The 16,664-nt window shown below is 38.3% G+C and overlaps 1 protein-coding gene across 2 annotated transcripts in view; it reads right to left on the reverse strand.

The window, feature by feature from the left end:
• Positions 1-16: 16 nt before the first annotated feature.
• The window catches only part of slc7a7 (solute carrier family 7 (amino acid transporter light chain, y+L system), member 7), a 17,539-nt gene continuing 891 nt past the window's right edge, over positions 17-16,664 (reverse strand). Inside the window, exons 2-13 of one of the 2 annotated variants that reach the window (XM_015391782.1) lie at positions 15,089-15,353; positions 14,820-14,877; positions 14,549-14,595; positions 11,464-12,072; positions 5,981-6,106; positions 5,692-5,836; positions 2,664-2,787; positions 2,487-2,590; positions 2,299-2,395; positions 2,061-2,210; positions 1,794-1,977; positions 17-626 (exon numbers count right to left, since the gene is read on the reverse strand). In XM_015391782.1, coding sequence (XP_015247268.1) covers positions 556-626; positions 1,794-1,977; positions 2,061-2,210; positions 2,299-2,395; positions 2,487-2,590; positions 2,664-2,787; positions 5,692-5,836; positions 5,981-6,106; positions 11,464-11,956 — 1,494 coding nt within the window. In that variant the 5' untranslated portion in view covers positions 11,957-12,072; positions 14,549-14,595; positions 14,820-14,877; positions 15,089-15,353 and the 3' untranslated portion in view covers positions 17-555. The remainder of the gene's footprint in view (positions 627-1,793; positions 1,978-2,060; positions 2,211-2,298; positions 2,396-2,486; positions 2,591-2,663; positions 2,788-5,691; positions 5,837-5,980; positions 6,107-11,463; positions 12,073-14,548; positions 14,596-14,819; positions 14,878-15,088; positions 15,354-16,664) is intronic. The other variant, XM_015391783.1, reaches the window with a different exon arrangement.

The raw sequence follows: 16,664 nt of genomic DNA on the forward strand, positions 1-16,664 counted from the left end.
TTACAGCTGAAGATGATCCAGCTCCAACAGACTTAACAGTCAGCGTTGAAGTCGGACTGCAGTTTTTTTTGTGTAAAAATAGCCCTTTAACAGATCTCACAGCTGACAATAAAAAACATTTGATAAACGCTTTAAAACATGTGAAGGCCTGTGAAACGCTTGAATCTATTTATTGCCTTTCTGTGTGCAAATAACAAGGCTGTGTGGTCAGCAGTGCTTCAGTTTCAAATATGCCCACTTAAACAAATTCATCAATAATTTATAGCCTGGAAGGTAAATCAAACTTCCCTGTTATTTTGCACAAAATACTTGGTACGATTAAATGTTTCTTGACTGAGATGTTCGGTCGCATGAAGACCTCTGGAGTGCATTTTAATGTTGTCCCTGAAAATGCCTCTGCCACCGTGAGAAAAGTCCCAATCACTTGGAGATGACTGATGGACCAGAGAGCTGCGTCCAGCTGGGGCCCAGATGTTTCTCCTCCAGGCCTTTTAGCAGCAGCTGGTGGACCAGAGTTCAGACTCTGTCTTCAGTCTCTGTCTCTAGCATCCGTCTCTACTCTGATTTGTCGTCCATCTCCGTCAGAACAGAGTAGCACACTTTCTGAATCAGGATGCCACATTTAGCTGAAAGAGGAACAATATATGGGATTCAGTTTACATTAATAATAAACCCAACATTTAGTCTTCAATGGCTATGTTTAGTTTATAAACAAATACAATTATTTTATATGGGTGTGATTAACTCAAATGTCTATAACAGGATAATAAGCTAATTAGATTATTCTACCAAATACTGAACAGAGAACTATTTGATATAGAAATTTCCCAGATCTACACATGAGAAAATGGCACAAAGAAAAACAGCAAAGCATGGTGATGGTGGCATCATGCCGTGGGTATTATTTCCCACAGCAGGGACAGATGGAAAAATTGAGGAAGGTTTAGTAGAGGCTGCAAAAAATGTGGAAAATTTTTCTTTTTTTATTTAGATTTTCTATTGCCAGACCATAAACATTGAGATGTTCAATTTCAGGGTACAGTTTTTTTTTCAAGACCTTGAAAGCTTGCTTGTTCAGAATCTTTACAGTAACTCCATGTGAAAATGTGCTACCCTGGATTTGCCCTAGCTTCAACTCTCTTTTCCTTCCTGTTTGGCAACAAACCCAGTTTAAGCACATTACCATAACCTAAAGGACTAGAGTGAGAAATTTAATGTGGCTATGCAGTTTTAAAATTGCATTTAGTTAAGTTGCAATTATATTGCAAATACATTTAATTGGTCAGTCCTGCTTTTTAGCAGCACAATGTCCCTAATAATAGAGCCTGAATGGGTAAAATAAGGCAGTTTATACCCAGACAGCCAAGTGCTAGGATCCACTCAAAGTTAAAATTTAAATCCTGTCAGATTTAGTGGTAAAATTGAAAAGCTGCTGTCTAGAAATCCATCAAGTTATTAGCTGTTGCAAATGTATGGAAAGAAGATTCTTCAAAGAACTGAATCAGAAAGGTTGAACAAATACAGGATTCCCTTTCTGTTAACGCTTCAATAAAGCTATATTTCTAAAGCAAAGTAGGGATTTTTAACAGACTACCCAAGATGATACCATCCTTAAGTTCCTATAATTTTTCCATTTCTGATTGAGTGTGGTAGGCTAGTGGTTAGGGCATAGAGGTTGGAATCCTGAGGTTCTGAGTTCTGCTCCCGAAGGGGATGCAAGGGTAAATTTCTCCAATGTGAGATCAATAAAGTTTAATTATTATTTATTGGAGTGAATCCTGTGTCCGGCTTACCAATAAAGCTGCGCAGCCACAGCGGCCTCTTACTGGCCGGCGTGTAGCAGCAGAGGAAATAAACGGGCACTCCTGACAAGGCGATGCCGATCCCGATCAGGGAGTTGATGGTATCGCTGTAAAGGGGGACTACCACCAGGAAGACGGTAAGGAGGCAGAAAATGATGGGGTAGAACAAACTGAGCTGTAGGAAGGATGGCAGAGAGGGACATAGTTAGACGAAGAACTGAATCTGAACATTGAAACTACCTTCAGAAACTCAACTACCTTCAGTGGTCTCTCTCTATCGGGCTGCTTCCAGCGAAGATAAAGCTGCCCTAAAATAGATAAGCCGACGAAGAACCAGTAGCTGAAGCTGTAATAGTTGATGAGCCGGAAGACGTCCTCCACGCACAGGTAAATAAGAGCCATAAAGCCCTACGGAAAAGAAGAAGGAACCTTTATGAGATAAATAAGGTTGGTGCTAAATGTAAGTTGAGGAAAGAAGATGTGAAGGCTGACTGACGTTGAAGAGGAGGGCAGGGATGGGAGTGTAGCGGTGGACATGGATCATGCACAAGAAGTCAGGCAGGTGGCCCTCTCTGGAGCCCACGAAGAACAACCTTTACATAAACAGAAAAAGGGTGCGTGTGATTAGGTGTGCTGTATCGAACAGTGAGGTTTTTATTGCTTCCTGAAGTCTGAATCCCTCACCTGGAGGCCGCCACGATGGAGGCGTTCAGTCCACCAAAGCAGGAAAGGGCCACAGCCAAGGGGATGGTCCAGTTCATCACACCAAACACCTTATCTGCAAAAGTCTGTAGAGAAACCACAGCGGGTTTGAATCCTGAATCAATCCCTTCATGGAGGTAAAGATCTACTGAAACTCACCACGGCGACGGCATCACTGTCTAAGATGGCGTTGATGGGGAGGATGGTGTAGTAAGCCACGTTGGTCAGGATGTAGATCACTGTCACGATGGGCATGGAGATGGCGATGGCCAGAGGCAGATTCCTGCAGTTTATAGAAACAGGCAGCAGGGGGAAGCAAAGCAGAGGAGATGGACATTAGATTCAGCCCAGTGGGTCAGAGAGGGGGAGAGGGATGACCTGCTGGATACCTAATCTGCCTGGGAACCCTGAGAGAAGGAAGGAAATCTGACTGGTCTTTGTCTGAGTAAAAGTGCAGACATGCTAGTTTGCTGGTAAAAGGTTTATTAATAAAGAACTAAATAAATGCATTTATTTTGGGCCCCTTAAGATGACTCTTTAAACAAAGAAGCAAAACAGGAGGATGGAAATGCAATAAAATATGTTTACATATTTCAAACATTAATGCAAATGCAAAAACCTTGAGAAAAAACTTTTAGCTCTTTGCATATGTGTGTTCAAGTCAGTGTGCATGGCTGACCAAAGGTTTGTTTAGTTCTGACCTGTGGTGCCTTCCTAAGACTGGTCCACACTTCCAGTAAACATGAGAACTCTTTTTTTTCTTGGAAAAGATTAACAGGAAATAGCAGTGATTTGCTTAAAAAAAAGGTCCTGGCCCATAGATGGCACCTGCTGTGCACCTGAGATCTACAATAACTAGGAAAACACAGAGCACCTCCTTATCAACACGACGTCCCCCATCTGATCGCTGCTGCACTTAATTCTGTTTAAATAAAATCCTACCGATTAGCTGCTCTGCTGCCTGATATGATTTTAACCTTCAAGGCAGAGAGCAAATATATAATGCTCATATGGTAAAACCAATACCGGAAGCTGAAGATGGGGATGGGGCAGCTGTTTATGCAAATAAACTTTAGATCAAATGCTGTTTTTTAGGATCAACAATATCAACAAGTCTGATTCAAATTAACTGATTCTGATTCACTGAATGAAAAAGTCTTTCTTTGTTAAAGATATAACAATGTATTGATTTAGTTCAATTTACGAAAGTAAAAGAAGAAAAACGTCTTTTATACAAAAGGATTTTACTCATTTTTTATGTATCTAGAGATTCGGGGTGCACTTATTTCACTATATATTTTCATTTTGATTTGGTAAATAATGAGCTTGGTTTATCATTCTTTTAGAAACTGGGATGTACTTTGTTTTTAGCATGACTGGATTCATAGACATGGACTGAAATAAAGTTAAAATGTTGGGAAAGTTTGTGTGTTAACAGTTTGAGGATTAGAAAATGACTGATTTTAAGGCAACTGAAGCAAAAACTGGAGAGTATTTGAGAAAATGAAAAAGTAAGTAAATAATTAAAGTTTACTTATCAAATAAAGATAATCTGTGCAAGTTATATATAATTTGCTGGAATATTTATGTATTTTGGTTTTGATTTCTGAAAGAAACGCGTACATACATCAAAAATAAAAAGTTTAACCTCCTTTTTTTTGTTTCTGATCCTTTAAAGGCAAAGAATAGGAAAATTATCATGTAATGCTGTATTTTTTATTTTTTATTGTTTGTTTTTTGCAGACTAGTCTGTAGCATCACATATTTCCCCCGTTCCTCAAATTTTAAAGGGTTAAATCGCATAAAATATAAGTATCTTTAAAATCTCTCCAAGGTTTAACTTGAATGCTGTAAGATCACCAAGATTATATATCCTCCATATCACAAATTAATCTTCATTGTAATGTAACAGTTATGCAACATATTGCCAAAAACGTTTGGTTCTATTAAAGTACTTACATACTTTCATGCTCCCTATGCCTGCAGTACATATAGTGACTCTGAAAGCAAATTAACTTGTAAATGTATAAATTAGAAGCAGCAGACATTTGTCAGAAGTAACTTTTTTTAGTAAAATCTCGAGGTGGAAAAATCCTTTTTAATTTTTTTTTTTACAAAATAACTGCATAGGCTAGATATCACCAGAAACAGACAAATATTACCAAGTTTAATATTTTTTTCATTACAGCTTACATAATTTTTAAAACACTGAACACTTGTTTTTCTGATTTGGTGCCGCCCTTCTTATATCATATCAGACCACTAGCTTCACTTCTAATGCGACAGTGGACGTTTAAATCTCCTTGAACGTTCCTGGGCTCATCTGATATTAATATATTTAAAAAAATCTGAATTAAAATAGTTTAAAAGTGATAATTTCACCAGTTAACAATTCATTTTAAACATAAATTTCCTGACTACAATGTGATGATGACCTTAGTGAGAGCTGGTTGGATTTCGCTCTTTTAACTGAGTTATGTATCTGTCTAATAGGCCCTTTAAGCAAAAGGACTTTATTTATTTTTGTTTCGTTTTGTTACTGTGGGGTATTACTATTTTTATTTATTTAAAAAGCATCAAATATATAAAACACCAACCTGTTGATATTGTCTGACCAAACGTTTTATCCTAAAATAAACAAAAGTTGGTTTGGATGTTCAGGAAAAAAAACCCAGGAACCACTGAGGTCTATTTTACACTGGAAACCATTCAAACCATTGGAACTGCCCGTATCAAATGAATCAAAAATATTATTATGGACTAAAAAGGTCCTTAGCAAGAAAAAATGTTCTGCTCTAGAATAAAAACCATCTTCTTTAAAATGGTTTAATGTTCAGATAAGATCAGAACTGGACTCTTTTGGTCACATTAGCAAGAACCATGATGACATTAGGTAAAGAGAGTCTCTCAAACCTACAAACACTGTGTCAGATACCAAGTACAGCGGTGAAAGCATCATGCTATGGGATTATTTAGCTGCTGAGGGTACTGGTGCAGAACTTTCTACAATTTCTTAATGATTTTTAAAATAGTATTAATCAGAAATCCAATCTAAGTTATCTTTAATGGTTCTGGCAGGAACTTTTATTACATTAAAAACAGATGTACAACAAAGAGTTCAGTGTGCCATGTCAAGGACTATCACTTTTTTATGAGGGACTGGGCTCCTTTTTGACGCCCTGCTCACCTCTCTGGGTTCTTGATCTCCTCTGTGACGAAGTTAAGTGTGTCCCATCCGGAGTAGGAGAACAGAGCAGAGTACAGAGCCAGAGCGATGTGTCCTGGATCCTGAGAGGATCCTTCGAACATGCCGTCAAAGTTCTGGGTGTAACCTGAAACACAAAACAGTCACACAATTATTAGAAAAAACACTTTGAGTAATCATTAATCTGTCTTACTGTGCTGACAGGAGAGAAATAAAACGATCATCATCTAATCATTGACATTTATTGGCTGCGCGGTGATTGCATGAGCACCTTGTCCGATCTTCACCAGGCCGGTGATGATGACAGCGATGAGGGCGATGACTTTGGCGTAGGTGAAGAAGTCCTGCACCCTGGTTCCCCATTTCACGTAGGCACAGTTCACAAAGGTCAGCAAACCTGTGGGAGCAGCGCTTTGTTAGCAACAAAGAAACCAAGTGACCCAAATGGGTCTCAGTGGAGACATGTGCTGTAAACACTGGTGTGTTCCAGCATGTTTCCGTGTGGCTGATCTAAGGAAACGCTGCTGCTGACTCAAGCGGAGCGGCCTGTTGTTTGTCAGGCAAGGAAACAGCTGAGAGCAGCACATAGAGGCGGACGCTCGCCTACTGAGACCCACAGGTCCAGCGCCTTGCAGACGGATTCAGAAACTTAAACCTTCCCATGTTTTGTCACGTTACAACAGTTTAGTTGGGATTTTAATAGAAAGTCCAACAAAAAAAATAGTTAAACTGTGTTTAAGGAAAGTAATGCATGGGTTTAAGATTTGCTTAACCTCACTAAGATTGAAAAAAAAAACATCTTCGACAATCGTCCAGTTTTTGTTTTCTTTTGGTGTCTTTTTTGCGTATCATATATTGGATTTAGGGGTGGACTTTGACTAGACCATTATTAACATAATTTGATTGAACACATTCCATCCGAGCTCTGGTTACTTGTTTAGACGCTCCACATGCTGGAATTGGGAACTTTGTCACAACTCTTTTTCTAATTTTTCACTTCTCTCAGTGAACCCCAGGGCAGCTGTAGCTACCATGTAGTTTACCCCCATCAATGCACTGCAAAAAACATCTAGAAATAAGTAAAAAATGTCTTAAATTGAGTGTATTTACCCTTAATTTGAGCAGGTAAATAAGATGATCTGCCAATGGAATGAGTATTTTTACTGCTAAAATAAGATGATTAGATAATATACACTTGAAATAAGACAAAGCAATTGGTTTTTTTTTCTTATTTTAAATGTAAATTGTCTGAAGTGTCTCACTTTCCTCCTCAATTCAAGAAAAAATGCACTTGATTTGAGAAAAAATGACTTATTTAGATTTCCATTTTTTGCAGTGTGTGTGTGTGTATAGGTGAATGGGTGAATGACTGAACGTGGTGTAAAGGGCTTTGGTCAAGAACTCTGACTTGAAAAAGCACTGTATAAGAACAGCCCATTTACCATATTACTCTGAATTTCTCATTTTGCATATTAACATTAACTCTCACCAGCTTCCCCTTCCCTATTTAAGTATAGTAATTCCCATTGCATCATGCTGCCACCACCTCACCCTGGAGATGTCATATTCCTAGAGAAATTTCCCTCTGAAAGAAAAGTTTCCCTTTTTTCTTACATCTGATCACAGGGGGCTTCTTACTATGTTTGCTTCCCACCCAGCCCCCCAGACTTTTTGCCAAACATCAAAGAAGATTTCTTTCTGCTTTCCTTTACAAACAGCTATCTACCATTATGTACCAACTTTATGGATGGTGCAACTACTATTTGTCCTGTTTCTAGATCCCCCTACCTCAAAGGTTTCTGCAGCTCCTCCAGAGCCACCACAGCTGCTTCTCTGACTGATTCTGTCACTTTAGGTCAATAAAAAAAGCTTTGCTAGGAGGTTAAACTCCTTTTCTTTTTCAATAAATTAGTTAGTTTTTCCCCCAATGTGTGACCTGTTAATTTAGCTCACAAATATGTCTTACTTTATGCTTCATGATTTAATTAAACTCGTCATGTTGAAGTTTGAATAATTTGACAAAATGTTAAAAAAAAAAAAAAGGTTGTTGAATCCTGTCGCACAGGCATGGGAAAGAGATCTGATTTTAAAGGTCAAGAGGAATATTTGGAAACCCTAACTGACCCTTTGAGTTTACATTTCAGGCCACTATTGGAGATTGCAGCTATTTACACCTCTAACGAACTGTCGCTATAGAAGAAATTGATTTCAAATGCTTTCCTTTGACATGCTGCCTTACTTCACCTTCAGCAATGTCACAGTTTCTTGCTTCTTATCAACATCTAATAATCCATCCTTGATCGTAACGGCAGAAGCTAGAGAAGCAAATCATAGCTACATTTTCTATAATTGTCCTTTTTTAATGTCCCTCCTTCTCCTGCAGGTCTATTAATTGTTGTGAAAATCTCCGCAATGACTCCAGAAGTTTTTATGAAGGCTGATAAAATAAGTTGCCCTCCAAACCGGCTGACAGTGCAAGTTGTCTTAACATTTAGGCTTATCACCCTTCAGGGCTTGCGTCAGATGTTTGTGGAAGAGTCTGAGGCATGATTGCGTTTCACCTGCCTCTGATTTAACAAACTTCATGGGAAAAAATGTAGTTTGTTTTTAAAGACAGAGAATCACAACAAGTCTGAGCTCAGCAGGACAGGTGGTCAAACACAATAAAACAACAATCGTCACATATTTGGTTCCCACACAGAAGCAGAGGAAGGTTTGAGAGGAGGTTTATGAGTCAAGATCCTGAAGACTGGTGTTGGGTTTTAATATCTAAACAACAAATCTGAAACAGCTGGATCTGGGTCCAGACCGTCAAAAACACTGATATATGTCATGTTTAATGCAAATTAATTCTGACAATCTAGCTAAACTACTGGAACACGGAGTAAACAAAAATAAGAGGATTCTGCATCAATATTCACAAGAAAACTGAAAAAGGTTAAAAGGATAAAAAATTCACAGGAAACTGTTTCTCTTTTGCTTTGAATAGAGCAGCAGACTTTTACCATGCCGTTGATTCTATAAGGTTCTTCTCTCACCACCTTTTATTTGTTCAGGGTTGCATTAATTTCAATTTGAGATGTAGAGATGATGGGAGCTTTTTACCCCAAGGTTCTCAACTGATCTAAAAATAAGTAATTATTTCATAAGATAGGAGTATTTACTCTTAATTTGAGTAGGTAAATAAGAAGATCTGCCAATGGAATTAATATTTTTGCCCTTTAAAATAAGATTTTACTTATATTAGATCTAACTTGTCTTATTTCATTGGCAATTCTCTCACTTATCTGCTCAGTTCAAGAATATATGCACTTATTTTAAGAAAAATTGACTTGACTTTGATTTCTATTCGTTGCAGTGTTTAAGGCAGGGAGTCTGTCTTGCATACTGTGACTGTGAGCCTTGCAGATCCTGGAATTGTCGACTTACATTATGACTTTGCCATAAAGGGAAAAAAATCCCTGATGGGATATCCTGGTAATTCAGTGCATTCAGTCGACTCTGATCTTTGGCCAAATAATGTTGCTGAACCAGGACCTGACCAACAGCAGCAACCCCAGATCGAATTAATGATGCATCATGTGTGTCGCTGATTCTCGAGCAGGAAAACACACTATCTTCTTCCATTTCTCCACAGTTTAGTTACAAACTGCAGCCTTTTTTTTCCAATGAACCTTAATGATCAGCGCTTTCTTTAAGGCCACAGTGCTGCTTAGTGTCAATCCTTTCATTTCCCTTTAACGCTGCATGTAGAAATGCACCTACTTTCACTATTAAACTCAGACAGTAGTTTTGCTACTACCTAACCCTCAAATGGACAATCATACTTCTAATATTTTTACAACCGTAATCAAACAAGTTATTAACTCCCTTTCAATAGTTTACATAAATCTTCTTAAATCAGGGGTCACCAACATGGTTCCCGCGGCAACCAAGGGGCCCTCAAGGACCACATGGGGTCCCCTCAGTATCTTCTAAAAACAGGACTAAGTTTGAAATTTTATTTTATGCTGCTGCTCTTATTTTTTATCATTTATAGAACATTTCATCATATCAATAATTTAGAGCATTAAAGCATTTATAGGGGTTTCAAAATGAACATCTAAAAGCAAATTAGAAATTAAAGGAAACAATAGAAATATGTTTATCATCTATGAAGTTTAGGTGAATGCTGACTCCTCCAGTTCATAAGTCAGTATTGGTAGCCCTTCCTATGACTCACCCGTGATTAGCCCTCAATCTTAAAAAGGTCGGTGACCCCTGCCTAATGCATCGGAACAGTATGACCCCACAGATATAGACTGTTCTCATGCTGCCAACAGGATTTCTCCTCTAATATGGTGGTTTAAGAAATCAGAAACTATTCAGCCAGGTTTAGATAATGTGTTGACAGCTGTGTCTATGCAGTAGTTATCTAATCTGATGTTCCATATATTAGCTTTCTAAGCTCAGTGGCAAAGTAAAAAAAAATAAGATGTCCAAGGCTAAACTGTGATATTTAATGAATCTGCTTAAAAGTGTCTAAGCTTTAAAATTCACTGAAAAAAATAATTCATCCACTTTTGGCATTTACTTAATCATATTTAGTTACTTTAACACAATTGTTTTATGTCCTATCCTGCTAACATAAAACAATTGTATTAAAGTAACTAATTATGATTAAGTAACGGTTGCATTATATCCAGTGTATTGCAGTTTTCAAATTAATGTGGGCAAGTGGTTGCTGTAATACTGTGCCAAGCCTTCCCACTTTGCTGTCTAGTAACATACTGCGTATAAACATTAGGGTCATGATCTGATTTAAATACTTTACCTTTATGTTCCCATTGAGATTAATATGTTTTTAGACTAAATGAAATCCAAAATTGTAAGGCTGAGATTATTCAGCACCATATAATCCTACAAAGATTGATGGTTGTGGTTCAGGTAATCTGAGTTAATCTTAGGGATTAGAGGTGCGAGCCGATGGATGAGAGCTAAAATTACTTAATTAGTTGCTTTACTTTTCTAAAATTACAACTTGAACTAAAAGTTTTTTTTTCCATGATTACTGCTGGATTTGCAGACTTTGTTGATGCCCATTTTGGATCAGATTGTTTTCAGATGGACCAACAGGAAGCAGGTTTTTATGGTTCACTGTTGTGCTGAGCTGTCAGCTGCCTGTTAGCCTCTCAGGTCAGAGTCTCCCTGCAGCGAGGACTTTACCTCACAGCTATCAGCTCCTCCTCTAAGTGCTGCTTATCGCTGAATGGGCCAAGTGTGTGTGTGTGTTTTTCTTCAAAGTGTGCTTTCATTATTGCATTCCTTCCAGGTAGGTGGGTGGCTATGGGAGTATTTCTGACTGCGAAGAAGCACAACGTGAACATATTTTATCTTGAATCACACTTCTTATCTATGAGATATCCTGTTAATAAGCTCTCAGTATGCAGTTCCCTTTCAACTAGTCCTCCAAGGTGAGCACTATAAGAACTGATTGGTTGTTTTATTAACTTTACTTCCCAGAAAAAGCATTTATGAGATTTTTAAAATTGAGTAAAACAACTTTTCCCCTGATTACTCATGAGGTTTAAGCTCAGTTCCCCTTTTCGTTTTAACTCAGCAAGAAATCCTGCAGCAGACTTGCTGACTGCAGCTATGGTGTCACCATCTTTCACTTCTCCACTCCCTAAAGCTCACATGATTTCTCTCTAATGTGCAACCACAGTGATTAAATGAACACTTCACTCTCATTTAGCTCTCCTATCATCTACTTACATATACAGGCGGCAGCCAGTAGCCTGTTGGCGAGGTATGGAGCTATGCAGGTGGGGAAGACGGGCTGCACCATGTAGTTGGAGAATGTGATGGCAATGACAGCCTGGCTGGTCGGCTCAATGATCAGCAGGGACGTCCACAGACGGATGAAAGCCAGGAACCCGCCGAAGGCCTCCAGGATGTAGGCGTAGGAGGCTCCTGATTTGGTGATGGTGGTACCCAGCTCAGCGTAACACAGGGCCCCAAAGACAGAGAAGATCCCCCCGACGGTCCACACCACTAGAGATAGACCATAGGAGGCACTGTGGATGAGCACGCCCTTGGGTGAGACGAAGATCCCAGAGCCGATCATGTTCCCCACGATGAGGCAGACCCCGTTCAGGAGCGAGATCTCCTTCTTCAGCTTCATTGATTCATCTGGGCTTTCCTTTTTTATAGATGCTGGGCCCCCGTTGGTCCCCTCCTGTGTGGGAGCTGAGCTGTAGGATGCCATTGTTCAAGTTCCAGTTATTAGTTTTCCCGGTTCTTTTAGAGTCTTTTTTTTTGTCCCCAATAAATGGCTGAAGATTAAAATTTCCCCCTCAGTTATCTGTGTTTATCTCCCGCCATCTGTGGAGGAGACACACAAGGACATATCAGTGACGCTGTAACCACGGAAACCTATTCCTGATGACAAACACCTAACAAACAAACCTTTTTTATTTTTTTACTTGCTCAAAGCCTATGAAATAAACAAGTTTCACACACCAAGGTCACTAAACCAGGAACATAACACATGAAAACATATTACACCACTGCTGTGGACAATGCTGGATTGGAGAACAGTTTTTTCGAGGATTGGAGAGCCATTAGGGGCGCGCTGCAAATGGCCTTTTAAGGTTGAGTGTATTGACAGAGAGACGGGGAGGAGAAGCAAACACGCGCCTGGTTGGTAACCAAAAGCTGAGGAAGGGAAACTGAGCGAGATGCACGTTTGAGCCTCAGAGCTGCCCACGCAGACATGCACGCACAGTCTGAGAGTTTCAGCGTAGGGACACAGGTCACATGATTTCCAAAGGTCATCATCCTCAGCATGCATTGAGTCTGATGACGATGAAGAGGACATCCTGAGCAGCATGTCCTGTCCAGTTTCTGATTGTTAATCCAGCTTTAACCCAACAAATGATTTCCCTTAATTTAGTTTGATTCATTATGGATGAAGAAATCTTCCCTATGGCTGCAAATATAGCCTGTCAAACTTTTACACACTTTGTCACATTATAACCACAAACCTTAATGTGTTTAAATTCTATTTTATGACGCAGACCAGCACCAGTAGTAAATAATCATCAATTAAGTAAAATAAAGGGAATGCATTAGTATAAGGACCCCTTAAATTCGATGATTTTAAATTAAATCCATCTCAGCTATCTTATTCAAATTAATAAGAAAACTAGAGTCAAGATGAATGCAGGCTTTAGAAGTTTGATGGAGGACTTTAGAGAACAAAGACATGAGCACTCAGGAACACGATTTACAGGAGAATAAGAAAGCTGTTGAGAAGAAGATTCAAGGAAAGTTGGGTTTTGAAATAATATCTTAAGCTTTGAACATCCCACAAAGCGCCGCTAAATTCATAATCTGAACATTAAAAGATAACATAACCGTTCAAGACCTACATCGAAAATTCTGTAGTGTTAAAGTAGCACTTTAAGAGTTAAATTTAACACTCGGTGGTAAATTAACACCGCATATTTAACACTGTGGGACGTATTGTGTACTAAGACATGGATGTCCAGATGGTCTGGCTCCGGCTAGCTGAGCCTCAATCAGAGAAGCAGCAAAGAGGATTATAGAAACTCTGGAGGAGCTGCAGAGATCTACAGCTCAGGTGAAAGAACCTGTTGTCACGACAGCTATTACTAATGTATTCAGTACATTTTGTTTTTCAACTCCAAATTTCTAATTTCTATGGTCAGATGAGACCAAAACAGAATTTTGTTACGTAAATGCAAAACCCTTTCATAGAAAAACTAACACATCAAAGTAGCCAGAATACACCATCCCCACTGTGAAACCTGGTGAATGGGAGAGGAAAGCGGTTCCTGAGTCAATAGATAGATCTAGAAACTCCTCCAACCCTGGAGGAAAATTGTTAGGAGCTGCAGAACACCTGAGATTAAAGAAGACGTTCACCTTCCAGGAGGAAAATCACGCTAACGCCAAAGCAATTATTAATCTGATAAAACAGTCCAATTAAAATCCAGAACTAAAATCTAACTCAATCTGACACCATACTTTAAAATCTATTCTTGCCAGATCCTTTTCATCCATTATCTACTGAAGATTAAAGTATTGCAAAGAAACAAATGAGGAAAGAATCTCTCTAGCCCTATAAAGCCTGGACCTTGAAATAATTGACAAGAAAATGTTTTTTTTATTAGAGTTGTCATTGAACTTTTGCCAAATGAAATTTAAAAAACAAAAATTTTGTATGAGTTAGATCATTTATCTGTATCAATATTGATGCATTAGACATTTCTGTACTATCTTTTATACATTTTCCATTCACTACATGTGTCTGATTGTGTAAATCAGGATTTTCAAGAAGAAAAATGTCACAGTGATGATGCAGATGTCTTAAAAACTCATGTATCAAATGTGGTAGACTTGGCTTTAAAGGGCTAGATGCACAAAGCTGGTAGAAAACAGTTCCTAACAGACATGGCAACCAGGATTTTAGAGAATAGCATACTATTGTATTCCACATTCAGTGTTTTTTACTATTTGGTCCTACTGATGTACCTTATGTTAATGCTACATCATAAAATCGATATGTGTCTGATTTGATCATGTTAAAACATATTCAGAAATGCATTAAAAGGTTTAAAAAATAAGACAATTTCAACAGTTTCACTAAAAGACAGATGAAGGTTTGAAAATGAGTTTAAAGCTAAACAAAATATACAAAGCAGGGAACCAATTGGACCACAGAGGATGATCAGACCAGATTTGAACGTTGACACTGATAGACACCAGGAAGTGAGAGTGAACATCAAACAGAAGCTGTCTGAGAGAAAGTAAAAGCCTTAAATGGCTCAGATACCTGGTAGAAGCAGCAGAGCAGCAGCACGTGGCCTCATGGAGGAGTCTCTGTGAAGAAGGACGGTGCATTAAGTGCCCGTTCATGTGCCAAAGACACCGAAAGGTGAGGCTCTTACAGATCAAGAGCAAGGTCCACAAGCTGCTGATAAGTAAGTCTTCTGCACTCCAAAGTTACATTGTGTATCCAAAAAAATCACCTCTCTCAAATCAATCATTCAGTAGTACATCAAAATAAAGCATAAATAAAACACAGATTTATATTTTTGTCTCACCTTTGCAGCTCAGAACACTCTGAGGTATTTCTCCCAGACTTTGACTGGATTTCTTGGGCTTAAAAATAAAATAAATCACCAAACATGAATTTTTATGATTCTTAGCAACACATGCAGAAATCAACCAAGTAGCCTATATGTGCAATGACAAAACAGGTTAATGGATGTATGGCTGAATGGATTCAGTTCTCTATCAGCTACTCTTGTGTGAATCATTAGGAAAAAGTTCAATACAGTAGATTAGAGACAGCTGTTAGAGGAAGACTCACCTTCTGCCTTTAGGGCCAGTCCCTATGATCTCACTGATCAGAGATCAGGTATAGTCCTGGTTCTGCGCAGTAATGGGAGCCAGCTTGAGATATGATGGTTCCTCCTCAGTGTTACAGTCAATAATAAGCCCCCCTCCTGTGTGTTCCTCCTTTCTCTGCCTTTGTGCTGCTGTTTCCTCTTGTTTTGACTCAGCTCACAGCCGCTGCTCTGATCAGCTGATGATGCACTTGTGGCTTTTATGCGCTTCTGCTTTCTGACGTGCTCCTAGCGAGGGGGGGTATAAAAAAAAAAAGAACGGGTTTCGTTGGAACATTAAAATGGCCCGTGATGAGATTATCATGACATCAAATAGGTGTTAATAGGACCATCTGAGGGGAAAATGGGCTGTTATCAGTGAGCAACAAGGTGCTGTCAGGTAAACTGCGCTTATAAACGGGCAGTGGCCCGTTTTTAATGACTTTCTGTTACTATTAAAGAAAGATTATAAAGTAATTTTACATTTTTTATTATAGCTAGTAATAATTTCTTAAATTACTTGAAAGCTGCAAGAAATAAGCCAAAATCTAAATTCGTTTATAAGAATTTAAAAAAAATGGAAATGTATTATATATAAATATTTTTTAATAAACTACAGGTAAACAAAATTCCAGTCTCAGTTTTGTCCCGTTTAAAATATTTTCTTTATGACGTAGTCAGTGTGGCGTCACATTTTACTGTAACTTTTCCTGTTTTTTTTTTTAAGAGGATGACAGTCGGGGCGCAGCAGCTCCATCTTGTGGCTTCAGGTGAAACTGCAGGAAGTGAGAAGGCCTATATTTCTTCAGCTTTTCAGTAAAACTGGGGCTCAGATTCTCTTAGGAAATATATCTATTTTATAACGCTTGCATTCTGTACTTATTATCTTGTTAAAGAGCAGATTTTACAGTTAAAATCATGATTTAAACCAGTAAAACATTGGGACTTGGTCTTTCTAATGATTTTTAGGTAATAAAAAATAACAAAGTTAAGAATATATATTCTTACACTTTAGCATAACGATTAACTATCTCTGTAATATTCATTTTGACCATGCACCTCGCTAATTATAGAAAAAGTTACAGGGTAGGACTCTAAATTGAAAAATGAGACATTCTTACTAATGCAGAACTTAAAATCCAGTTAATCTGCCTTACATACAAATGTTTTTTTTTTGTTTGTTTGTTGGTTCCTGTTAATGTTGCTTTTTTAATCCTCATGTAGTTGTGACAGTGTTTGAAAATGCAGGGAAACATACTGTGATTATTTAGCTTGTATTCTAAATAATAACATTATTAGCTTTTTTTTATTGAACATATCACTTAGCAAATCCAAGTGATTCCGAAATCAAAGATTAAGAGGGTTGAATTGGAAGTTCAAGTCTAGGGGTTATGTTAAAAGGCGTTGTAGTTTATTTAATCTACCATGCTTTAAAAACTTTTTGTCCCATATGCTGTCTAGGAATTGGATCATTATTATACAGTGTATGAATGGGGAATGGATGGATGGATGGATGGATGGATGGATGGATGGATGGATGGATGGATGGATGGATGGATG

Source organism: Cyprinodon variegatus, unplaced genomic scaffold, assembly GCF_000732505.1.
Source record: "Cyprinodon variegatus isolate N-32 unplaced genomic scaffold, C_variegatus-1.0 Scaffold559, whole genome shotgun sequence".
Lineage (NCBI taxonomy): Eukaryota > Metazoa > Chordata > Actinopteri > Cyprinodontiformes > Cyprinodontidae > Cyprinodon > Cyprinodon variegatus.